General features: G+C 36.0%; 1 protein-coding gene across 3 annotated transcripts in view; it reads left to right on the forward strand.

Moving 5' to 3' along the window:
* Positions 1-26,849, forward strand: part of LOC135219287 (myogenesis-regulating glycosidase-like) — a 77,862-nt gene that overhangs the window by 43,148 nt on the left and 7,865 nt on the right. For all 3 annotated transcript variants that reach the window (XM_064255917.1, XM_064255919.1, XM_064255918.1), the window contains 6 exons: positions 19,769-19,864; positions 21,801-21,896; positions 22,279-22,511; positions 23,946-24,103; positions 24,493-24,647; positions 25,915-26,071. In XM_064255917.1, the coding sequence (XP_064111987.1) occupies positions 19,769-19,864; positions 21,801-21,896; positions 22,279-22,511; positions 23,946-24,103; positions 24,493-24,647; positions 25,915-26,071 (895 nt within the window). The remainder of the gene's footprint in view (positions 1-19,768; positions 19,865-21,800; positions 21,897-22,278; positions 22,512-23,945; positions 24,104-24,492; positions 24,648-25,914; positions 26,072-26,849) is intronic.

Here is a 26,849-nt window from a genome sequence, read left to right on the forward strand (position 1 = left end):
ACAAAAGTAATTCGTAAGTTGTAAACTAATTAAAATCATGAGAACTCCTAAGTCAGGATACTATTCCTAAAGTCTGCGATCAAAAACAAATCACATTCTGTTAAGGCGTCGAGGGAAGTGAAAATGTAAGGCATATTTTCAGCTCGATTCTAAAGTACTGTTATTCTACAAGACTTAGAGTTCGGCTACTTAATTCTCGTAATAGGTGAGGCTCTCCATATTCTGTGACGTCAATAGCACTCATGCAGAACCTCTTAGGGACAGAAAGGTTAATACAACCAATGCTAATAATGAAAACCTTATTTTTCCACATGTCAAAGCGCGCCAAAAACGTAAAATGAAACAAATATATGCTTTTGTAGCTATGTATGCCAATATAAACCATATGTATCCACCTGTCAAAGCTCAAAAAGAAAAAAAGTAAAATGAAAGTATGCCGAAAATAAACTATATTTATCCCGCCTGTCAAAGCTAAAAAAAAAATGTAAAATTAAACCATATTTTTCCACATATCAAAGTTTTAAAAAATGCAGAATGAAAAAAATATATGTTGTAGTTACGATGTCAATACTAAAATTAATGTTTTCCAAATACCAAATCTCAAAAAAAAGAAAGTTACGAAAAAAATATGTGCTTCAGTAGCTACGTATGCCATTAATAAGCCAAAGCTAAAAAAATTGTAATGCACACACACACACACGCACACACACACACACACACATATATATATATATATATATATATATAGATATATATATATGTATATATATGCTTTTGTGGCTACGTATGCCATTACAATAAACCATATTTTTTACCTGTTAAAGCTAAAAAAATATATGCTTTTCTGGCTAAGTTATGACAATAAAAAAGCCTTATTTTTTCACACAGCAAATCTCCAAAAAAAGGTTCAAATGAAAAAGATATATGCTTTTACAGCTACGTATGCGATTAATAAAAAATATTTTTTCCACATGGCAAATTTAAAAAAAAAAAAAAAAAGAAAAAAAAACATGAGTTTGCTTTTGTAACTACGTATATTAATAGGAAAAACCTAATTTTTTCACACGTCAAGTCTTAAAAAAAGATTGTACATACATGCACACACACATACACACACACACACACACACACACACACACACACACACACATATATATATAATATATATATATATATATATATATATTATATATATATATATATATATATAATATAAATTAAATAAATAATACCATATATATATTATATATATTATTATATTGTATATATATAGATATATATATATATAGTATATATATATATATATATATATTATTATATATTAAATATTAAATATATTATATCTATATATATATATATATATATATGTATATAATATATTATATATATAATTTATGTATGTATGTATGTAATTATATAATATGTATATATATATATATATTATCATAATTATAATATATTATATATATATCTGTGTATGTGTGTGTGCATGTTTGTACAATCTTTTTTTTTAGACTTGACGTGTGAAAAAATTAGGTTTTTCCCATTAATATTCGTAGCGACAAAAGCAAGCTCATGTTTTTTTCTTACATTTTTTAAAAATTTGCCATGTGGAAAAAATATTTTTTTATTAATGGCATACGTAGCTGTAAAAGCATATATTGAGAAAAGATATGATTTTTCAGCTGTTAGTCTCACGAAAATATAACAAGTACCTCTGAATTATGCGTTAGAAATGATGGCGCCAAATCTCTGTGGTTTCAACGCCAGAGGCAAAAAGCCTCGAGTCCATTAGCATTATCGAATCTGCTCCGCAAGAAGTTTTTGACCCATAAATTATTCACATGCGCTTCGGTGAGTCTCGTGGATTTTTCAGATAAGCATCATCAGCAATCAACAGTCTCTTATTTTTTATTTTACTTCTATTGAGAGAGAGAGAGAGGAATTCAACACACACACACACACACACACACACACACACACACACATATATATATATATATATATATATATATATATATATATATATACGCATATATATATAATATATATGTGTGTATATATATATAGCTATATATATATATATATATATATATATATATATATATAAGGTAAGCTTAGTTAAAAGGCTGTAACAGACAATTGCTTTTTTACATTTCAAATACTATTTTCCTATGAAGACAATCTCTCTCTCTCCCTTTTTCTTTCGCTTAATTTTAGATAAAAAAAAAAAAGTCTGAAGAATTTGAAAAGAGGAATATTCGATTCTTTTCATGCGGAGGAGGATGATTCAGAAGAGCTCTGGATGTTAGGATTTAATACTACGGTATATGTATAATGAAAGACGGAAAGGCCTTCATTCAGAATACATGACGATAAAAGAAATTCAGAATGTAACCAGTAAATAACGAACCGAAGTTTCTTCGGCGCAATCGAGTTTTCTGTGCATCGTATACTGCTGTATGAAACACTTAGCCACAGCCCATGAAACTCTCAGCCACGGCCCATGAAACCTTCAGCCACGGACAGGTGGTGGCTTGTGGTGTTGGCGCCTATAGCGGTGCCTGACGCAAAACGCATTGCAAAATTCACGCAGATTATGACTGGCTTGATTTTTTGAGATGCCGACATGGGCACCAGATGTTGCTGAATACGTTTTACAGGACATTCAACAACATTCAACTTGATCACATAATATCCATGTATTGAACTATGATAAATAAAAAAGTACCACCAAGTCCTGTCTTGGAAAAATTTTTGGCGAGGATTTTCTTTGGGGTTGGTGGAAAGCGTTGACATAGAGAAACAGAACAAAGCTGAAAGCAAGATTCAAATGAAGAAACGTTGAACGCATTCCGAAATCCCATTTTCATGAGTCTATTATGATATCTCAACGAATAACCAGAATTAACAAATAAAAACTGAGCCGAAGTTTCTTCGGCGCAATCAAGTTTTCCGTACATCGTATCTAGCAAAATCCACCGCTCTTTGCAGCTAAAACCCGCCCACTGCTTACATCACGACCATTCCTTGGAGCTGATTGGTTGGCAATGGTTCAGAAAAGTTGGTTAATCTGTAGATTTTTCATCTTCATTAATTTTACAATGGTTGTTTTTACCGAGCTAAAATACGTTCTGCTGATTATCAAGAAGAAACGTCGTTATATTATCCCTTAAAATAAAATCATGACACGCATCTTCTTAGAAATGATAAAAAAGTAAGAAAATATGAATGAAGTCAGGAGTGGCTGCAATGTTGTTTTTCATAAATGAGGTTCACCTGAATACGTAGGTGACACAGGGAATGTCCTGCGTACGAATCGTTGAACTTGAATTACAGGACAATGATTATTACCATCTGATATTGTCAATCGTGTTCTCCATTCTAAACTTAAATACAAATCCTCAGAGCTATGCAGATTGGTATTTCCTATTGAGTTTAGGAAATTTATTCATTCTTGGTCTCTTCATTTAACTCATCCTTGACCAGCACAAACAAAAATGGGCTTGATGCTGACCCTTTGTGTAATCCAACACTAACTTCAAAGTTTTCTGTTTCCCCAACTGCTGTAATTATTTTTTTTTTGTTCGTTCTTTGATATATCATCTCGATCAGCCTGACTAACTTTTCTGGGACTTTCCTCTTCCTCAACAACCAATACATCACCTCTCTTGGGATTCTATCGTATGCTTTCTCTAGGTCTTTAAATGCTCAATAGAGCTCCTGGTTTCCCTCTAGCCTTTTTTCCTGCAGCTCTTACTATGAATATGCATCCACCGTCCTTCTTCCTCTCATCTATCCATACTGCTGTTTCCCGATCTTTACAATCTCTCCTTATCTCTCATCCATCATTCTCTCTAAAACTCTCATTCCATGTTCTGTTAGTTTAATTTCCCTGTAGTTACCACAGTCCATGATATAACCCTTCTGCTTATATCTATCCTCCCAGTCCCTTGACCTACTTCCTCTTACCATATAGCTTTTAATACATTTTGCATCCATTTCAACCTCTCTGTACCTAGTAATTTGATCATTTCAATTTGGAACTCTGATGAACCTGGTGCTTCATTTTACTTATTTAATTAATGCTCTCTTCACTTCCGTATCCTGTATCTTCCTCACTGATCCCTCTTTCCTCTGTGTTTCCCCCATCTCCTCTCTCTCATTTTCAGTATTTAAAAGTAGTTTAAAATACTCTCTTCATGTCTTCATCCCTGTACAATATATTTCCATCTCTATCCTTGACAACCAATCTACCCAAATCCTGTCTCTGCCTTTTCCTGAAGTTTGAAATCTTATAGATATCCTTTTATCCTTCTCTTGTTCTTAGCCTTTCATTCAACTGCTTTGCTCCACTTCCATTAGACATACCTATCCTTCTTCTCGCATATCTTTCCTCTTCTCTCTGCTGTTCTCTTGCACCCTGTGCTTGCCTTACTTTACAATCATTAAAAACTTTTGATTTTATTTTAATTCATTCCTGCAACTCTTCATTCCACCACCACTTTTCTCTTCATGACGCTCTATATCCACTCTGTTACCCTGTCCAGATTCTACATTCGCCCTTTCAAGACATCTCTCTTTAACACAGTCCTCCTAAATTGCTCCCCCTTTTCGCCTTTAAGGTCCCACTCCACTAAACCAGACTATGCCTATATTTAACTTAACGTTACAGTATAATAGGCTATGTGAATCATATTGGATATTTGTGAAGATTTTCTTAAGGATATTGTCTCCTTTCAAAATAACAGGATCATAATAAATGACGTAGACCTATAATGTCCTATGTCTTGTTGTCAGTTTGCGCAGCTTATGACGTTTGGATTATAAGCCTATCTTAAATTCAGCCGTTTCATTGTGGTTCTGGTTGTCGTTATTCTTGTTTTTGTAGCTGCTGTTATGGTGTTTGTATGTCTACGAATATTTTTCATATGGTAACGTAACATTGCAGAATATCCATAGACCTATTCATAAAATACTAGTGTAAAGAATTATATGCAAACTCTCGTTAACTGAAATTTAGTCAGTTGTTTTAATTAAAAGTAATCGAGATCTTTACGAATATAATGTACGCTAGAACATTATCCTAACAAGAGAGAGAGAGAGAGAGAGAGAGAGAGAGAGAGAGAGACCTTACCTTACAGACCTTACAGTTCGTTCGGGTTGCCCCAGGTCCCTCAGTGTGAGGCACCTCTAATGTCTACCAGAGAGTTGCTAGTACATCTTCCGGTATATTTTGCATCTTCCAATCTTGGATGGTCTGGGATGCAGTTTAGATATTTGTCGAGCTTATTCTTAAACACATCTACGCTCACTCCTGATATATTCCTCAGATGAGCTGGCAACACATTGAATAGACGCTGCATTATCGATGCTGGTGCGTAGTGGATTAATGTCCTGTGTGCTTTCCTTATTTTTCCCGGTATAGTTTTGGGCACTATTAATCTACCTCTGCTTGCTCTTTCTGATATTTTTAGTTCCATGATGTTTTCTGCTATTCCTTCTATCTGTTTCCATGCCTGAATTATCATGTAGCGTTCTCTTCTCCTTTCTAGACTATATAATTTTAAGGATTGTAGTCTTTCCCAGTAGTCAAGGTCCTTAACTTCTTCTATTCTAGCTGTAAAGGACCTTTGTACACTCTCTATTTGTGCAATATCCTTTTGATAGTGTGGGTACCATATCATATTGCAATATTCAAGTGGACTACGAACATATGTTTTATAAAGCATAATCATGTGTTCAGCTTTTCTTGTTTTGAAGTGCTGTAACAACATTCCCATTTTTGCTTTACATTTTGCCAAAAGAATTGCTATTTGATCATTGCATAACATGTTCCTATTCATCATCACACCAAGGTCTTTAACTGCTTCCTTATTTGTGATTTGCTCATTATTAGGTCCCCTATATGCATATAGCTTTCCTTCTCTGTCTCCATAATTTATTGATTCAAATTTATCAGAGTTAAATACCATCCTATTTACCTCTGCCCAATCATATACTTTGTTAAGGTCTCTTTGTAGAGCGTTCCTATCTTCATCACAAGTAATTTCTCTACTTATTCTTGTGTCATCAGCGAACTACTCACTACCGAATCCTTAACATTACTGTCTATGTCTTCAATCATAATAACAAACAGTATTGCAGCTAACACCGTACCTTGTGGCACACCGGATATTACCTTGGCTTCATCCGATTTCTCATCGTTTGCAATAACTATCTGTTTTCTGTTGTGTAAAAATTCTTTTAACCATCTTCCTACTTTATCCACGATATTGTGTTTTCTAATTTTCTTCGCTAATATATTATGGTCTACTTTGTCAAAAGCTTTTGCAAAGTCTAGATAAACCACATCTGTTTCATTTCCGCTTTTCATATTTTTGAATATCTTCTCACGGTGGACTAACAATTAGGTTTGTGTACTTTTTCCGGGTACGAAACTATGTTGTCCTATATTAAACAAATTATTTTTTATTAAATGTTTCATAATATTTTTCTTCATTACCCTTTCATACACTTTCATAATATGTGATGTTAGACTCACAGGCCTATAATTACTTGCCTCTAGTCTTAATCCACTTTTGAAAGTAGGTGTAATATATGCTAATTTGTGCTCATCATAAATCTTGCCTGTATCTACACTTTGTCTTAATAATATTGCAAGTGGCTTTGCGATAGAACGAACTACTTCCTTTAACAAAATAGCAGGAATTCCATCAGGCCCTGCTGCAGCTCCATTTTTAATTTCATTAATAGCCTGCACAATATCAGCTTCATTAATATCTATGTCAGCTAAATATTCACTATTTTCGTCCCTTACTTCTATATCATTATCTTCATTATCTATTCTAGGGGTGAATTCTTTCTTATATCGTTCTGCATATATGTTGCAAATTTCCTTTTTTTCATTCGTTAATCTCCCTTCAATTCTTAGAGGGCGAATTTCTATTCTTCTTTTATTCATCTTTTTTGCGTATGAGTATAATAGTTTGGGGTTTTGCTTGATATTTATTAGGGTTTTTTCTTCCAAGTCCCGTTTTTCATTTTCTTTTGATTGTATAATCTTTTGTTCTGCATTTTCTATCTTACTTTTTAGTTCTTTAACTTCCCATGCATTTTTTTCTTTTGCAAGACCTTTTTTCCACTTTCTGATTTTCTGGAACAAGATCCTTCTGTCTCTTGGTATGCATGACTGATGTTTACTTTTCGTCTTCGGTATATATTTATCCATTATTTTCTCTAATATTTTATATAATATCTCCGTATTTACCCTTATGTCATCACTTACGAAAATGTTATCCCAATCTTTGTTTAATTTTTCATTTATTTCTGACCATTTTATATTTTTACTGTAGAAGTTGTATTTTCCATATCCTTCCCACTTTTTCATTTCTTGCTTATCTCTATTTTCACTTGCTTTGGAATGGACTGTTAATTCTATGACATTATGGTCTGAAATACTCGCATCATAAACTATTATTTCTTTAACATAATTCATCTCGTTCACAAATACTAGGTCTGAAGTATTTTCCTTTCTTGTTGGCAGGTGATTTATTTGTTGAATGTTGTATTCTAGTAGCATATCTAATAGCTTTTCGAATTGCCTCTTATCTTCTGCACTACTATTACTCTCTTTTTTTATATGTATAAGTACAACCACAATCTCCTATTCGTTCTTTCCAGTCTACGAAAGGAAAGTTGAAGTCTCCAGATAGGAGAATAGTCCAGTCCTTGTGATTTCTACATATATCATCCAATTTTTCTATTATTAAGTCAAACTTTAGTATTAGGAGGTCTATATATTACTATGTTCATTCATTTTTCAGATTCAAATTCTACCGCTATTAGTTCACATTCTGAGTTACTATATTTCTCATATATTTTTCCTTGTTTTTTGTCTTTCCCATATATTGCGGTTCCCCCTTGATTCCTATTTTTTCTATCTGATCTATAAGTTTGGAACCCTTTTATTTGATCATCATTCCCCGTCTGGTGGGAAAAATACCGGTTTCACTTAAATATTTCATTATATCTATTTTCTTTTCAAATTTGGGTTAGTTCTTCTCCTAAGTACTCTATTTTTCTTTTTGAGTTACTCGTAACTAAACCCCTGCGCATGGTTTGCGTGTTTCTCCTTCATTTTTAATATTGGTAGTAATAAGGATTTTCCCATCGTCTCTTTCCTGTTCTGGTATGTTGTTCTTTTTTTCATTTCCAGAAATTCTGACATTAAAAAATCCAACTTTTCCATAATATTTGATCTTCCTTCATCATAATTATTCATTTTGTGTCTGAATCTGCAATTTTCTCCGTTTCTGCAATATCCTCTTGCATAATAAATACAGTTATTTTCTCTTGAGTAGAATTTTGGAGCTGATGCTTTGAAATTTTTTGCTGACATCTCTGCATATCTCGTTGATGGCTTGCTTTTTTATTTTACCTGATATTCTTTATTCCTCTCTTTATTTGTTTCTTTCTTATTTTGGATTTTATTACTTGATTGATTATTTATTTGATTATGATTCATGGGCTACAGGGTGCATATTTTACATTTTTTTGTCGAACTTACATCCCTTTCCTTCTTTTAGGTTTTTGCATATTTTTGGATGCAGATCTCTGCAATCATCCTCATAGCCATCTAGGTATGCACATTTACCATATATTTCAAAGTTGTGACATGCCTTAGGATGTTTGTAGTAACATCTTTCTCCAAATCTGCAATTCCCTCTTTTCAAAAGGTTGCAGACTTTGTCTTTTTTGTCTATTTTTTCCTCTTTCCCGTCATTGTGTAGATCTGGGTAGAGCCTCTTCGGGATTTTCTTTTGTGTTGACATATCGTAATTTATTTCTTCGTAAGTATGCTGCTTTATTGCCTCATATGTAGTATCAATGAGTATCTCTGCATCCATACTTTTATCTTGTTCTTTGTTTTCCTTCCTTATTTTTTTCTGTCATTTCAGTTTTGTTTACTTCACTTCCGTTTTTCCTCTTCTTCTTCTTCTCCTTCCTTCTTCTTCTTCATCCTCAACTATTTGTACATTCAATCTTGATTTAATAACATTGTCTATCCACGATAGACATGTTGAACAAAATATTCTTGTATCTTTTCTCATATCTTGCATTACCTCAGCACACTGTGGATGGGTCGGAATGTTGCATGCAGCACATTTTCTGATTAGGTTTTGTGGATTAACTATGCTATACCACACCTTACACAGTTTGCATGCTTTTGGCATTCTTTTTCCTAATGCATCAATTAGGATATTCACAAGGTTCACCCTATTCATTTTCTTTGTCGGAATATGTTGGTTTATGTATATTTTCTTTATGAGTCTCTTGACCACTTGGATTTTATTTGGAACTTCTTCAATTATTTTCAAGATGTTTTCAGTTGATTTGTTCCAGTTTGAAGGATTATATCCTTCTAATATATCTATGAATGCTTTTGTATCTTTTTGGTTAGGACTGTTGCTGATCTCATAGATGAGAGATGCCAGTTCCCTTCCTGCTACCTCATCGTATTGAGAATCTGCCAAGCAAGCTAAACTTCGCCATTTCTTACCGCAGTTGGAACTGCCATCTTGTGCTGATTTACAGTATTTCACTTGTTAAACTAACTTAGAAGACGCTTTATCCTACTATTTTCACACTAATCTTATCACCGATAGTTCACGAACACTTCTAGATATTTCTCAAATTCTAGACGTATGTTAAACTTGTGATATCTGTTGATTAATCTGACTTCGCGCGGGAACGTCTCACCAAGCAAGATGGCTACTACGATAGAGAGAATTTACTGTTTCCTTTTGTTCAACAGGGTTGGGATCATCTCATACATAACTTAATCAGCTATCATTTATTTTTTCTTCTCTCGTTAAGTACCTTATGATGCCCTCCTACTATACCTACTATAGCCTTCATTTTCATAGAAACGCTACAGCAACCTTACATTTACTTATCACAGTAATATAATTTGCTATCCCTTTTGTAAATATATTTTCAATATAATTCATTGCGAACAGTTCAATAGTTGCTTGTAAGGCAGAGAAAGCCCCACGATTGAGTCTATACATGCCATCGGCTACTTGCCTCCAAATTTTACTTTTATCCTCTGTGGTATAAGTGGCTCTGCATTTGCTATGTTTGCGTATATTCACATGCTTATACATGTACATTTCACCGTATCCATATACATTTTATATCGTGGGTGCGGAATGACTATATTGATTAAAAGCCACTCCATTTCCAACAGATACGGATGGAAAACTCTTTGCAATAAAAATTTGATGCGTAGGCCTATGACCTGTCATTGCCCCAAAATATAAGAAATTAATGTGTAGGTCTATGCCCTGTATTGCCTCAAAATATAAGAATTTCATACGTAAACTTAATCTCACAATGATATTAACGTTTGACATGCAGGGCTATGATGAATTAATACCCTAATGTCTGAACTTGCTACATAACTCAATGCTTCATTTCAGTTAATGTGGTCTATATGGAATTGCTTATGTAGGGCAACACCAATAAAAAAAAAAAAAAAAAAAAAAAAAAGCAAGATGCTTGTGTATTTAGGCTGCGCATGATGAAAAAAAGAAGAAAAAAAAGATTCACAGACAGACTGATCCAAGATCTTCGTAATGACACTCAAATCTGTGGTGTCATCATTATGCACAAAGCTCAACATGACCGAACTGAGTCAAATCCGTACTGGCAAACATTTGAACTGTTAACTATACTCTGTTTTTTTTCCATCTGTCCATCCGGCTGTGGTGTTTGCTCATGGTAACACTGCGTCCCATGCTTTAAATAATATCCTATTTCGAATATTAACGGTGTAATTCGAATACAGTAATTTATTAAAACACTTTTCAGTTGCAAATGTACACCCAGATATCCTTTTATTTACCTAAAACTTACACATAGCGTAACTATTTAAAGCCCGGGACGCAGTGTTACCATGCAAAAACACCACAGGCGGATGGGCAGATGGAAAAAAACAGAGTTTAGTGTGACGTCATTCCCCTTCCGAGAGCTAGCCAATCACTGGCGTGCAGTGGGAGGGGCTTAGCTGCAAAGGGCCTTGGGTTTTGCCATAATCAAGGCTACCGAAAATTGATTTATCTTTCGGTGGTCTAGGTACAATGGTGTATGAGCCGCAGCCAATGAAACCTATACCACAGTCCGGTGATGGCCTGGCCTATAGCGTTGTCAGACACATGATTATGGGGAACTTTAACCTTCAATAAAATAAAAAGTAATGAGGCTATAGTCCAGTATATATATGATTTGTCCCAGGGAAATTGCAATATTAATGAAACCTGTTTTTTTTTGTGTCCTTCATGCAACAGAAACAACATAATATTAAAAATCTAATTCAATGTAATTGGTGGAACATAGTTTTTGAGGGGAGCAATAATGTGACGTCAGATCTCTAAGGAAAAACCATGAATTTAGATATCTTTGGCAGTGTACATGGGATTTTTACAAATTTTTCTTATATTCCTGGGTTTTGTGGGTTGCTCTTTTCAATAAAATAGAACACTTTATGATAGCAAAGTGAAACACTTTACTGCTCCTTATACCCTAAACCAATTTACCCCCACTCTAACCCCCACAAAAAGTTAACCAAAATAGGATCCTCTAGGTAGTATATATATATATATATATATATATATATATATATATATATATATATATATATTGCATGAAGCCTATGTATTCTAGCATTATATGTCTTCATTAAATTACCATGAAAGACAAAATATAGAATGTTAAATGTTTACTCCGCTTGTATAAACACAAACTACCAAGACTTTTGAAATAATCAATTATTACAGTCTCTCATCATTTGCGTCAAATAAAATCTAATCTGTATCTGATTCTTCATCCTGTTCATCTAATGTATATGAACAGTTTTCTCTGCATTGTGAGCAGGACATGGAGCAGTGAAGACCTTCATGACGGCACTTGCATCTTAATGTGCTGCAGTTAGTCTTACACTGACGTCTGATAAGTTCTAGAAGAAATTTGGGAGCAATGTCATTTTCAGACTGAATTGGAACAAGTCTTCCATCACAAACCTTCCAGTCCCAGTCCTCGGGATTAAGGGAATTGCCCTTCCACTCTTGGACTTGGTGGTACACTCTGAGGGTGTGAAACGTTGCAGCTGTTCATGTTGGTGGGAGCTTCTGAGAGTGAACAGAGGTCTTGCTTTGTGCGACAAGTGTAAAAAAAATTGCATAATCTAAGAGAATTCAAAGTATCATCTTCATTCCCCTTGAAGACGCAAACTAAAGCTTTTTCGCTGGGTTGTACAACAGCGTCTTTTATAGAACTTGAGTTGTAGAAGACCTCTGCTTGCTCTCAGAAGTTTAAATTCTCCTTCATCAACGTCAGTGCAACAACTTTGCCAACAGCAAGTATCCTTGAAGTAGTGTCACATCCCAAGATGGCATGAAGAGAGAGAATATTGCATGTTACACTATCTCCAAGATCCTGCCTAGCCTTTCTCACATCCAAGTACGTGTGGCAACTTGATGATGCTCCTTTTGGTTCTGGCATGAAGTACAGATTAGCATCTTTTGCTTGGTAGCAAAGAAGTACGATCAAGTCTTTATCCTCCCATCAACTACATTAGGAACCTTTTGTGATGTAGCAACAGCTGTTTGGACAATCAACGGATTGGCATCTCCTTGTGCTTTGTGAACTTCGATTCCATCTGCCTGTAGTTTCTCAGTTAGGAGGTTGATGAATTGCTGCTTGTTTTCCTAATTTGATAAGACCTCCTGCTTCACTTTAAGGACCATCCTCCTGGTCAAAGTCGCCTTTCTTCCAGATTGGCAATTCTTTCTTCCATGTGCTTGATCTTTGGTTGACAGCGAGTTGCTGTATCTGTCAAATACTATTGCAGATGAGCTATAATGTAGTCACAGTAGTTCTGTGCAATAGCATTATATGTTTTGCCAGTGTACCAAGGTATTCTCTGTAGCAAGGCATCTCCATCTAGAACAAATACACAGACCTTGGGGCCATCCACGGCAGTTGCTAAATCCCATTATGGTTTAGCCAACTGTGGCGTCTTTGCAGGTAGAATTACATTTGTTGTTCCAAACAGTGAGGACGGATATCCACACACTTCATACTCTAAAGGCTTAGGTAGTTGTTCAGCTTGTGTTCCTGCAATCACCAACCTTTGAAAGAGTAACTGAGGATCTATTTTGATGGTTTCCTCATAGCTTAGCTTGAGAGTCGATTTTGAATCCATTCGAACTGCCTGAGATTTCTTCTTGAAGGAAAATACAATAACCTTTTCTCCTTTCATCTTCTTAAAAATATTATGACCTATTTCTTTTGCATTGTCAACATTTGCGGATGTGTTGGCTGTAACACCATTAACGATGTTAACTAGTCCTTCACCTCCTAAGAATGGGCTCTTCAGTCCTAGTAGGCTCAAATTTCTCCAACGTGTCAGATACATCCCTTTGAGACGTGTGTTGTAGGTCTTTGTGTTGCTCACTGGTCTCATAACTCACTTTTGTCAGTTGCTGCATTGCAAGATTGACTTCAGATGTAACATGATTTGACATCACCCACACAAGGCACCAAACCTCACTCATTCCTCGTCCTTGTTCGATATGAAATCAGTCCAGCCCTGAATTCATCAGACCTGCAGACAGCTTGGAGGTCATCTTCAATGAAACGATTATGAATTTCTAGATGATTTTTTATCAGACAATGCATTTTCTGAAGGTACACATTCAAGGATTTGACGTACAGGTTGTGGCCAACAGAAGCGAGAAAGGACATAATTTTCCTGAGTGTATGAAGATGAAGCAACAAGTTCCTGTTCTTTCAGTCATAACAGATTCTGGACAAGATCCACCATCTCCATATATTGTAGCCGCAGCTGTACAGTTCGGTCACCCTTCAGTTCTAATTTATCCTTTTGTAGGGATTCAGCTATCAGTTTTAGACGCTTGGACTCCTTCAGCTCCACTGCAGCTCCTGATACAGCACTGGCATGCAGCGCCATTGGCTCTATCAGTACATCTGGCATTTCAGAACTATCACCAGAACAGCTATCTGTAATTTCACTGTCACTTTCATCAGATGTAGTATCTTTTGATGATAGTTTCATGTGAAAAGTTTTGTAGTGTGTTAAGGACTCCATCAACCATGAAATGTCCTCGAACAACACGTGCAACCACTTTTCCCTTCAACATCTTTGGTTTTGTATTTTCAGCATAAACAACTCAAACAATTCTTCAAGGCCTGATCCTGACATCAGATGCCCTATTGAGCCAAGGAAGCTCATGAGGATATGAAAACTGCTAAGTCAAAGAATAACTGACTTAAGTTGACTCCCTTCTGTTCGTTTGTGCTTAGAAATAAACAGTTGAAATATCCAGCAGAAATGTATGAAAAACATAAATTTGAGGTACGACACCCCTAAATTAGGTATAAGGAGAATGGATAGAATTTTAAAACCTGTTTCATCTGAAAGGCAAGGTTAGTTAATGTAGGATTTGCTATCTGTTGCATGTCAGCTTGCAAACGCGAGGAAGCAACGAGATTCCAAAGTATATTTAACAAAACATTAACGTCAATTCAATAGGAAAACTACTTAAAACAGACCAACCCAGCAACTTACATTGACACACACTCAGAACAACCACACGGGGTTCAACAGGATGTACGAACAACCATGGCGTTGCCAAACTATGACAAGGTTTGGAAAAAGCAAGGTTGCCAAACTATAATGGCCAAACTTTAAAAAATACAAGGATTTACGTAAACAGAGGCTTGGAAAACCATGTTCCACCAAAACTAAAGGATTATATTTTTAATATGTTGCATAGATGACCCTAGCACACCAAAAAAATTCAGGTTTAATTAATATTGCAATTTTCCCTGGGTTCACCCCTTTTTGGCGCCAGATTTACTGGGGTATAGAGTGTTTCAATTTGTTATGTTTGATTATTGGAGGGTGGATAAATCAACATACCAGTTTGCAGCCCTCTAGCCTCAGCAGTTTTTAAGATCTGAGGGTGAACAGAATACGCGCAGAGGGACGGAGAAAGCCGGCACAATAGTTTTCTTTTCAGAAAACTGAAAAGCATCGTTCGCCAAGTTTAAGAATGAAAGGAAAAAATTGTAACGTGTTGACCGAGAGTAATTTTATATGATAATTTTTTTAAAATGAAGGTTATTAGGTGAGCTTTAAGAAAAGCGTCAGGTGAACCTTTGAGTAATAATTTAAAACAGTAGCAGATATTTAGCCATGAGAATAATCAGCCTGATGTAAAGTCTAATTTTAGACGAGTCATTGTAAGTTTTTAAGGCTTTTATTAGTGTGGCCTAAGAATGTTAAGAGAACTGTGTGAAATGCAACTGCGCCTCTGTGGAATAAGAGAAAAGTTAGAAAATACAATGTCAAACGGATGATGGTTATAGATAACACTGTGCGCTAATTGGGTTTAGTGATGAGAAGCTGGAAAGATTGGTGAAAGTTTTAAAGTGCTTTCGAAATCAGAGCACAAAGTTTAAATGAAGAAGAATGTTAAGGTTGCAAATAGAAGGTAGGATGGTGATGGAAGAATGGATATGGTGGTTTTAAATAGGTAAAAAACAAGGCAAAATATAAGAAAGACAACCATTGCAAAGGGGACATGACAGCTAACACATTTCTATCTCTGCTTGATAAGAGGGCTCACTCTGATGAGAACAACGAGAAATCGCTAATCGATTTTTCTTTACCAGACAATTTCATTTCCAAAATACCTAAATCTTGGGTCAGATGTATCATTAGGAGATCGTTCTTGGACAGGTGTGACATACAAAGGTGAAGAGCAATCAGTTTCTGAGTTGCTAGTATTATTAATCCATATTTATAAAAAAGAAAAAAAAAATCATTCAAAGCGTAGTAAAATATGATGAGCATTCTAACTGGATGGTAAAATGAACAATTTATATGGATGGTCACTTAATGAGGTCGCTGATGACGTCACAGAACCTGCCCTCTCAGAAGGTCCACCAAAGATTTCCCGATTTCCCTTAATTAACTGGTGCGTAAGTTGACCTCGTATTCTTTAGCCCTTTGTTAAACCTCTCAAATGAGTAACGACCAGAAATAAGGCGGAAGTGCTCTAACCCTCAAAAATGGCGGTTTGGAGTTATAGGCGGGAACGAATTGGCCGTAGACTCAATATCCTTGTATTGATGTCGGAAAAGGCAAAAGAGAACATCCTGCGGCGGTTTATGAAGGTCTAAAGTGGCGTGTTTTGGTCCTACAAGAGGTACAGAGAAACTTCAAATCTGGCGCGGAAGTGTTCTAACCCCAGAGTGAGCTCCCCTCGAGTGCTGATGTCAGCCAAACCAGAGCCTCGGGCTGCTCTTTCACGGACTAGAAACCATACTAGACAATCGCTTTTCCTACTCTTTTATGCTCTCTTTTTCTTTCTTTCTCTCATTTCCTCTAGTTCTCTTTATTCTTATGTTTCTCTCTCAATTTCTCTCTATTTTGTCTTTTTTATATTTTTTTATCTTTTTCTCTGATTTTCTCTCTCAATTTTCAATTTTTCTCGATTTTTCTCTCTTTCTCCCTGACTTTTTCTTTCAGTATTTCATTTTACTCTGTTTTTTCTCTCTGTTTACCGATCTGAGTCGGGAGTTGCTGGCGGCCGGTGGCGGGGAAGTCGCCGATGTCCAAAGAAAGTGTGGATGTTAGTATGTTAACAATGTGAAGTTATATGTTTTCAAGGCTCAACAATGATAGGAATATAATACTTTTCGATTTTAAAAATTCGTTATAAAATCAGGAATTAGATTCGGCAACATAAGTTTTTTCCGAACTCTTTTTATTCCGTACGACCTTTAAAAATAAACCTAAAGCCATGACTTTCTGGGTAAAAAATATAGTTGGGGGTTGGGGGGGGTGCGTGGGGAGGGCGGTTGTGGGGGAGAGTAAATAAAAAATGCGACCATAACCAAAAAAGATTAAACAGTTTATTGAAAACTCAGTGGCATGAAAGATCTAGCCTACGCGATTAATTTTATGCACTATCATTGTAATAGATTGCACCACTTTATTCGGTAGTAAAGAGTAATTAACTTTGACCGATAATTAGCGGTCAAAGGCAATTAAGTTTTTTTGGGGTTACAGTAGAGTTTTTCGTATACATCACCCACCCACACAGCCCCCACTCTTCTTTTTACCCAGACTCAGAAAGTCACGGTTTGAGGTTTATTTTTAAAGTTCGTATGGAAAAAAAAAGTTCTGAAAAAAACATATGTTGCTGTGCCTAACTCCTGATTTTATATAGAATTTTTAAAATCGAAAAATATTATATTCTTATTGTTGAGCCTTAAAAGAACATTGCTTTACATTATTACCATTATTAACATCCACGCTAACCTTGGACATCGGCGACGATGAGACAGTGAAGGGGGGCGGGGGGATAGGGTTGGGGATACTTAAAGGGTGAGCTCTCCTCCTTTTCACTGGGTTGAGACAGTTAAGGAACTTGGTTCCTTGGCAGTGTTCCTAACCCTCTCCCCATCCATCCTCCCATAAATGTACCATTATGATCAAGATGAAATAAACAAAGCTAACGACGGGCGGGTTAGACCGGCAGCTGTATTTTCCAGTGCTAATAGAAAGGAGAGTTTTGAACCGCGTTGCAAACGAAATGACTAACGGCAACAAAAGCGCATCAATACAGAGGCGTCCATTGTTTTAAGAAATAACAGCAAGACGTCAGTCATGTGGAACACGGATCTGAAAATGTTCGAAGCCTTAACAGCCTAATCCCAAAGCAAAACATCTTTGAAAGGGGAGATTAACCTTGGCCAGCATCCGTGATGTACATATTGTTAGAGCCCAGTTAACTATTACGCGCCTTTGACGCGTTTTACAATAGAGATCCCCATTGTCTACTCACAAATGATCAAGGGCAAAACGATCTCCTTCACTAGGGCTTTATTTCAATCGTGTTTACAGCAAAGTTTCTAATGTCCTTTAGTGTACGAAGGATATCAAGAGGTTAAATAGCTGGTTACTAGTTTGAGTTTCATGAAATATCTCTCCTTTTCTTTTTCTTTTTATTACTGAAATATTTCAATATCATGGTTCTGAATCTTCAGTAAATTGAAGAAGCTGGTGTTGTGAATGGTTCGTGATCTTTTATACAAGATCTTTTGGGTATATAAAAAATAAGGCTTATTTCTTCTCGCGGATATTAATTACTGTTTGAACTCCATGATTTCCATTACCTTACGTCATTTAAAAAGGAGAATACTTATTTATCATATTTGGTTCTAAATATTTATAAATAGCATAAGTTCCAAATATTTATAAATAGCATAATCTATTTGCAAACAGATTATGCTACTTACAAATATTTAGAACCCAATATGATAAATAAGCATTCTCCTTTTTAAATGACGTAAGGTAATGGGAATCATGGAATTCAAACAGGAATTAATATCCGTGAGAAGAAATAAGCCTTGTCTTTAATATACCCAAATGATCTTCTATAAAAGATCACGAACCATTCACAATACCAGCTTCTTCAATTTAGCGAAGATTCAGAACCGTGATATTGAGATAAACGAGATCTTTTATGAAACTAGTATCCAGCTATTTAACATCTTGAGATCCTTCGTTCACTGAAGGACATTGGAAGCTTTGCTGAAAACACGATAGAATTGTAGTCCTAGTAAAGGAGGTCGTTTTGCCTTTGATCATGGGTGAGCAGACAATGCTAGTTGACACCTTTTCATTTTCCGGAAATGTTGAATTATATAACCATTTCTATCAAATCTACCAAGATGGAGTGCTCCATAAATGACAAAGGCTGCAAAAAAGATACATTTTACTGCTCTTTACAGCTCGTAAGCGTTTAAGTATTTTTAAGTCCAGCAACAACCGTAGCGGTCTGGTGGAAGAGGCATCAGGTTATAAGAGGCCCGAAAGCAAGCACAGGCACATGAAATTCAGTAAGCTTAGCGACTATTCTGCTTTACAGTACTTTTAGCTGCATAGGCATTACTCCTTTTGTTTAGTGATATGTACCCTAGTTTAGATTCTCTCTCTCTCTCTCTCTCTCTCTCTCTCTCTCTCTCCTCTCTCTCTCTCTCTCTCTCTCTCGTTTGGTAAGTATTATATGCCTGACATTGTGTATTCCATTCCAGTCCTCCTCCTCCAAATACAATTCTCACAAGACGACCCATTTGCTTGGCCTAAAAAGCTGTGTCGTGAATACGTAATATCTTCTGCAAGATTGCCGTATTCACCCTCTGCATCACATCTCGTCAACGCAAGTCAAACCGGTCCCTCGTATGAATAGGATTTTTTAATTATTAATATAATCATTTTTGACAACAGATGTCATAATTTCAGGTTCCCCGTAGTAGTGTTGTCGGCGCACATCATGTGGTGCACTGTAGGCACTACTGAAGGGTGTTGGCAGCGCCTCTTCGTCCCTTAGCCACATCCACTTTCTAGTTTTTTTCTCTAAATCCTTTCCCTCTTCCTCTCTTCATTCTTGCTGTTCAACAACTCTAACCGTTACTTCTTAGTTCAACTGACGAGTTTCCTTCCATTTCCACCTTTGAATCTTTGCACTTCAATTTTATTTCATGGATTGCTTTTTCTTGTTGTCCAACCATCCAACTCCCTCTGGTCATTGTCTTAAGCAATGGATGACCGAAAGTGGCCCAGTGCTTGGCTTGTCACCCAAAATTTCATGAAATCAATCAATTTCAGGTTGAGATTGACGACAGCTGGGAGACGTGTTACGGAGACCTTAGTTTCAATCCAGATAAGTTCCCTGATCCAAAGAAACTCATAGATGAACTGCACGTAAGTATTGACTCTTAGTTTACACGTCTTACACTGATGTTTTCTTGAAAAAATGCTTTATTCAATCACTTCCAAATAAACGAAATTCTTCGGATTGGAAAACTTTTCTGATGTCAAGTAGCGTTCCAGCCATGCTCGTGTTCATAACCAAATTGTTTGTAGCGAATAGAACGCATCCTATAAATTCACTTTGATAGTCGGTGCGTTTTTAATTTTGCAGCAAATGGAAAGCAAATAAAATGCAAATAGATTTAACCAGTCGTGTAGCAACATCAGAGCGGTTGTGCATATTTGTTGAAAGTGTATTCTTAAACAAATAGTTTCCAACTGCAGTGGATATATCTTTGTGTGCTTTCAAGAATTATTCATTCCAAAACCAGCTTATGTTACTTTGAATTCATAAAGCCTTCAAAATTTACCAATATCCTAACTCAGTTCACTATTCATATAAAAACAAATCTTCTTATTAAGTATGATAGAATACTGAGGACATTAATGTTTTTCGAAAGGATATTTGTCTAAAAAGAAAACTACTGTGCGGCTTTGTCTGTCCGTCCGCACTTTTTCCCGTCCGCTTCCAGATCTTCAAAACTACTGAGGCTAGAGGGATGCAAATTGGTATGTTGATCGTCCACCTTCCAATCATCGAACATACTATATAACAGCCCTCTGGCCTCATTAGTTTTTTTTCCCCTTTTTTTTATTTGATTTAAGGTTAAAGTTAGCATTAGTGGTACGTCTGGTAACGATATAGGCCAGGCCACCACCGGGCCGTGGTTGAAGTTTCATGGGCCGAAGCTCATACAGCATCATACCGAGACCACAAAAAAGATATGTTTTTTGTGGACTTGATTATACGATGTACAGAAAACTTCGCAGAATTTTTTCTTGTTAATTCTGTGAATTAGTTTAGCGTTCCTACACAAAAAAAAAAAAAAAAAATACTGGATACGACTGTAGTCTCAAGTGATCTATAGTCTTTGTTAGTTCATGTAAATTTTCATTTTCTGACAAAATCAGCTTTGAGAAGAAAAGGTAGCAACAACGCATTTATGAAACGTCTTTATCTCCTTCGTGCATCCTGACGTAAACGAATATTCCAATTAATGCCAGCAATACAACCGATTACAATGTGATCCAAAACAGTGTTTTCTCTGGATTCAAAACAATGCTTTATTTATGACCATTCTAAGAAAAATAATGCTTTCCCCAGTTCCAAAACTATTGTGTTTTCTAGACCCAAAATCAATGCTTTCTCCAATTACAAAACATCCATTTTCGATTGTAAATATATTTCAGTAATATTGTATATATTAAAAGCTGATTATAACATATTGGAATGTGGTTCATGAAGGATTCAAGGAAAATATAACGTTTCCAACTCACGAATTATCATCTTTCCAAATATAAATTCATTAAATCGTCATTTGGGTTTAACAAGTGTCATTAAGAAAATGAATAAAACAACAAAAAATTATCATTCTAAAAGATCAGACTGACGTGATAAAATCTTTTTGTTATTTTGAAGCTCTTTACCTAAATATTATTCATGTTATTATGACCAAGGTCAAGAGAACACCTTGATTATGACTACTTGGACATTGGAAATAAGCCTGTGAGTAGCATAGGTAGTCACGTGTATTTTCTAATTTCAAGTTTTAAATGCCATTTCAAACACACAATAGAACATTTGTGCATTAAAACACTTAATTTTAATTTGAATCTAGTATTATCGATTCTCCTTCCTTTGGAACACCTGTGACTGCAGAAAAGACGTCTTTTTTGGAATCAGTATTATCTGTTAACATCCTAAAGATGATCTTTGTTGAAATAGACATTTTCATAGGTTATTTGTGAATCTGATAAACAGTTGATTCGTTCTCTCTCTCTCTCTCTCTCTCTCTCTCTCTCTCTCTCTCTCTCTACTCCTGTATAGGCAGAAGGCTTTCGTGTGACCCTTTGGGTCCATCCTTTCGTGAACAGCGAGTGTCAGTCATTCGTCGAAGGCGACCAAAAAGGTCATTTCATTCAGGTGAGCAAGCTCATTTTTTTTTTCTGTAAATACCCCTTCTTATATTTAAATTTGCTATAAACGTCGATTTTTTATCTCATAAATCTTTTTGTCTTTGTATCATATTACTGGTGCTTTTCATCTTAGGGTAACTTTAAGGCAGGGTGCGAGTGATGCTCATTCGCAGTAACAAAAAATTAAACTATATTAGGCAGGTAATTTACGTACCGACATTTGCGGACGAAACGGACATTATAGTTTGTTATATCTTGACGCTCCCATAATGGCAAAGGTGAAAATAAAGTAACAGACTTGGCGCAAGAAGCCTGAACGATTTAGCATAGCAGCAGCAACAAAAGAATTAAACTACATTATTAAGTGAATTTGCATACTGACATTTCAGGACGAAACGGGTGTGACGCAATTAACCTCGTGGTGGCAGGGTTCCAGCGCAGGTCTCGTCGACTTCAGCAGCCCTGAAGCCGTCCGCTGGTGGACTCACCGACTGAAGGTCCTTCAGAAATCGACAGGAATTGATTCCTTCAAGTTTGACGCTGGGGAAACGTCTTGGATGCCGAAGTCCTACGTCCTAAAAAACACTGACAGACGAGCTTGGCCCAATGTTTTCTCCAAACAGTAAGGCTTACAGGCATTTAATGACGTCCCCGAGTGGGGCTCTGATGGTTGCTGCTTACGGTGTGCCCTGTGAGTAAAGGTGCAGCTGGAAATTTTCCTACGTTCCTTCAGTTCAGTGCACCTCTGATTTATTTCTCTCTGCCAAAAGTATGAACACTTGTCAATTATTGCCTCGTAATAACGTGGGAGAGAAGAGAGTTAGACGGAAAACTGGAAAGGCTCAATAAAAAATTCATTCGAATGATGCGGCTGTTCTATTTGACAGAATAATTATGATATTTGATAGTTACATCAATGTCTGGCATTATGAATTTACAGGCACTTCCATATTTATATGTCCTAGATGACAGTCATATTATTAATATGGGGGTGCAGGTAAGCTGGAAATTATTTCCAAAATACCAGAGTTTGATGTAATTACTAATATCAAAATTATTCTGTTAAATAGACAAAAAATTGAATACCCTTTTTTTTTCTTTTTTTTCTTTTTTTTTCTTTATGGTGACTTGTTCCAACTTAATGCGTTTCGTAAAGATGACAAAATCGGCAACGTGTTTCAAGAGGCATAGAGAAGAAACGACTGATTTACTGGAACTTCTCGTTGGGTGAAGTAAAGCTGCTTCATTCGAGGTCATAGTTCGAAGCTTTGGCCTGGAAACGACCCAACTTCTGATTTCTGTTGAGAAATCAGGTTAAGAGAATCCTTTCGTCTCCTTCCGCCAGCTCTCCTCCCGTTCCTATTGGGATGGGGAAAGACGTGATTAAAGACTTGAGACAATTTTTGAAAGTATTAAGGACAGAGAAGATGGGTTAATGCTAAGTACCTCATTTTCCATGGAATGAAGTAGTACTTGGTGAGTAGTATATGCATATGAACGTAGGTGTGTTTTGCTTATCCTATTGTCATTTCTTATGTTAAGGAGGGAGGTCTTCGTGTAGTTTGTAAAAATGTTCTTAAACATGCTAATGCATGGATTTATCGTTATCAAATGGTCATGTAATGACTGAAATGTCGGCAACTACCAGCCATGATGAAATGTGTTTATTAATTAATTTTCATCAGTTAACTACCAAACCAAAACAGACAATTCTGCTGTCCTATTGAAGCTAACGCCTGAGGAAAAACAAGAAAATAAGTTGTAGGATGAAAATAAGCAAGGAAAAGCAATAACGAAGTAGTAAAAGGCACATTCCAGAAATTAAGTCTGTGACGCTAAGAGGACATTGTGGATATTTAAAATACTTATATATCTGTTATAAAAGACTCATCTTATCTATATATATATATATATATATATATATATATATATATATATATATATATATATATATTACTATCCTGTGCGTGTATGTGTGACACAATAGCAGGCACGGTTCTTCATTCACGTTTTCAAAAAAAAAAAAAATCCTCCGCACCTTTTCCTCTCTTCTCAGGTTCGTCGAAGCCGTAGTGAAGTTTGGCGGGATGATTGAGACTCGTGTTGGAGGAAGCACCCAGAGGCACCTAGCCTTCGTCAGGATGCTTGACAAGGACTCCACTTGGGGTGAGGACAATGGACTAAGGACTCTCGTCCCGTCTCTTCTGCATTTTGGTGAGAAGAAAATTTTTTACAATATAGAATAAAATTTTGTTGAGATTTTCAGCTTCTGTTTGCGTCATGTTCGCGTGTTGCATTGCCATAGTATATCTCAAATTATGTCAAGAAGAAATAGTTATTAATTTAATCAATTGTTAAAAATTCTCCTGGATTCTGTTACTTCATAAAATAAAATAAACATTTTCATGGCTTTCCTATCCTAGGTCCTGTATTTAAAATACAGTGTATAAAGGCATCTATTTAAAACAACAGTGTATACTGGCATGCATTTAAAATAGCAGTATATAAGGTATTGTATTTAAAATAGCATTGTACAATATTCGAATTATATAGTAAACGGATATCATATTTATCATTAACATCACACAAACTTCAACCAACAGGGATTCTAGGTTACCCATACGTCTTACCTGATATGGTAGGAGGAAATTCCTACGACCAAGAGCCGAGCGAGGAACTTTTCCTAAGATGGGCCCAGGCAAACACCTTTATGCCTGCAATACAATTTTCCATATTGCCATGGCGCTACGGTGATAAGGTACGAGAAAAAAATATGATGCAGTCATTTTTATTAAGACAGAAAAAATATTGTACGGTTTTTTTTTATTAAGCTGGGCCTCTTGTCAACTAGACTTTTACTCCTTGAGTGGACCAAGTGTTCGGGAAAGCTTTTTAGTTGTAGCCGTGTGTGGGGTCAGTCTTGAGGATTCCCCAAGGAACAGGCTTGCAAAATTGGAGAGAGAAGTTGTTTGCGATGCAAACTTCACCTTGATAGGAATTCGTGATTTCGAGATGGAAGCAGATGGAACTCTTGCGTCCTTCATGCTTTTAACTCATCAATAGATTTTATCTCCAGTCTGAACTTATTCTAGGCATAAACCAAAAATAGAAGTATATGGATAGAACTTTTTTTGAGTACGCAAATGTAAGGTTCATAATCCATAAAGAAAATTAGGAGCATTCAAAGGCAATAATACGTTACTGAGATTTAACTAATTAGTATATACAAACTTCAGACAGACAATCGAGATTTGTACTATGACGTGGAAAAGGTTTACAGATATTAAGAAATAAAACCCAGGGCGCACACCCGCATGAACTGGACAAAGAAACTGTGAGCTTCCAGATTTTACAACAAAAGCAAATCTTGTCGAAGTTTGCTGCATTGTTCTTTTGCGTTTAGTTGTTCATTTTCTGTTTACATACTGCTGCTACCAATTGTTAACTAAATGACATAAACTGGATAAAAGGTAGCCTCCTTCCGCACACACACACACACACACACACTCACACTTTCACATTGACGCTGCATGGAAGTAACAAATAGTAACCTGTATTTATGAATTCAAAATGATTATTCTATCACCATTTGCCATTCCATAAATCTTCCTGCGATTTATTCAGAAGACATCAAAAGAGATAAGCAGTAACAATATTATACCTCAAAATATCGGGTCTCCGTAGGGGGAATAGTGAAATCAGCGTACCTCACGATGTGCTCTGTAGGCATTATTGAAGGTTCTTAGGTTCTTTGCAGCGTCCCTTCGGCCCCTTTCATTCCGTTGACTATCGTTCCGTTCATAATCTTTCTTCTGTCTTACTTTCCACCCTCTCCTAACAATTGATTTGTAGTGCGGCTGCCAGGTTTTCGTCTTATTACGCCATTCAAACCTTTTTATTATCAATTTCCATTTCAGCGCCGAATGACGACATAGTGGGTCATAGCGCTTGGCCTTTGGCCTAAATTTTATATGCTATTCTATTCTACTTTATCAGGTACCGTTATTTCTCCTTTTCCCCACCAGATGACAGAGAGGTGTCAGAGGGTAACTGCCCTTCACAAGCAGTTTTCTTCAGTATTAATGCAACTGGCGGAGGAGGGAATACGGAAAGGAATTCCTATGGCGCGTCCTACTTGGTGGCTGTGCCCAGAGGAGGAAATCTGCTTGACAGCTGACCAGCGTAAGTTCTTGCTTTTAAGCAGGAATTTCTCAGTCCTAATTCACGGCTGCAGTTCTGGGAAGACTGATATTCCAGTAAATTTTTAATATTCCTTCACATTCAACTTGAGCAGTGAAAAGAAAATGATTATTTTATAATGGATAACATAAAGTCAGTATATAAACCTGTAAGTAGACCAATTGTTTAAACCAAATGGTACACTTGTGATTACTAATGTCAAGCATACAAATATTGGCCTTCATGTCAAGTTACAAATGATTTCTTTAGAAACTCGCGTATTGCTGTATCTAATCCTGCAATTTATGAGCACACGTACTGTCAGAATAATATGTGTTTAGTAAATTTATTAATAACTGACAAGAAAAGGACCAACCAATCAGAGCCGGTTCTCCTGCTTAGTTTTACAATAAATCCTTAGCTTTCTAAAAGTACAACGTAAGTACCCTTTCTCACAGACAACGTTAAATCGACCTGTAGCTTTCTAGTGAAATATAGCCATGATATATATATATATATATATATACTATATATTATATATATATATATATATTATATTATATATATTCAGTTGTATTCCACATAGGAAAAAGGAAAAAAGGTATATCTCAGAAAATGCCCAACAGTATCGTCCTCCAATGGACCTCTTCTTGGAGCGTTTATTAAGGGCATTTTCTGAGATATACCTTTTTTCATTTTCCTATGTGGAATACAACTGAATTACTATATCTTTGTGCCTAAGAAGATTACCAGTACTATATATATATATATATACGAGGTC

Source organism: Macrobrachium nipponense, chromosome 1 (assembly GCF_015104395.2).
Source record: "Macrobrachium nipponense isolate FS-2020 chromosome 1, ASM1510439v2, whole genome shotgun sequence".
Taxonomy (NCBI): domain Eukaryota; kingdom Metazoa; phylum Arthropoda; class Malacostraca; order Decapoda; family Palaemonidae; genus Macrobrachium; species Macrobrachium nipponense.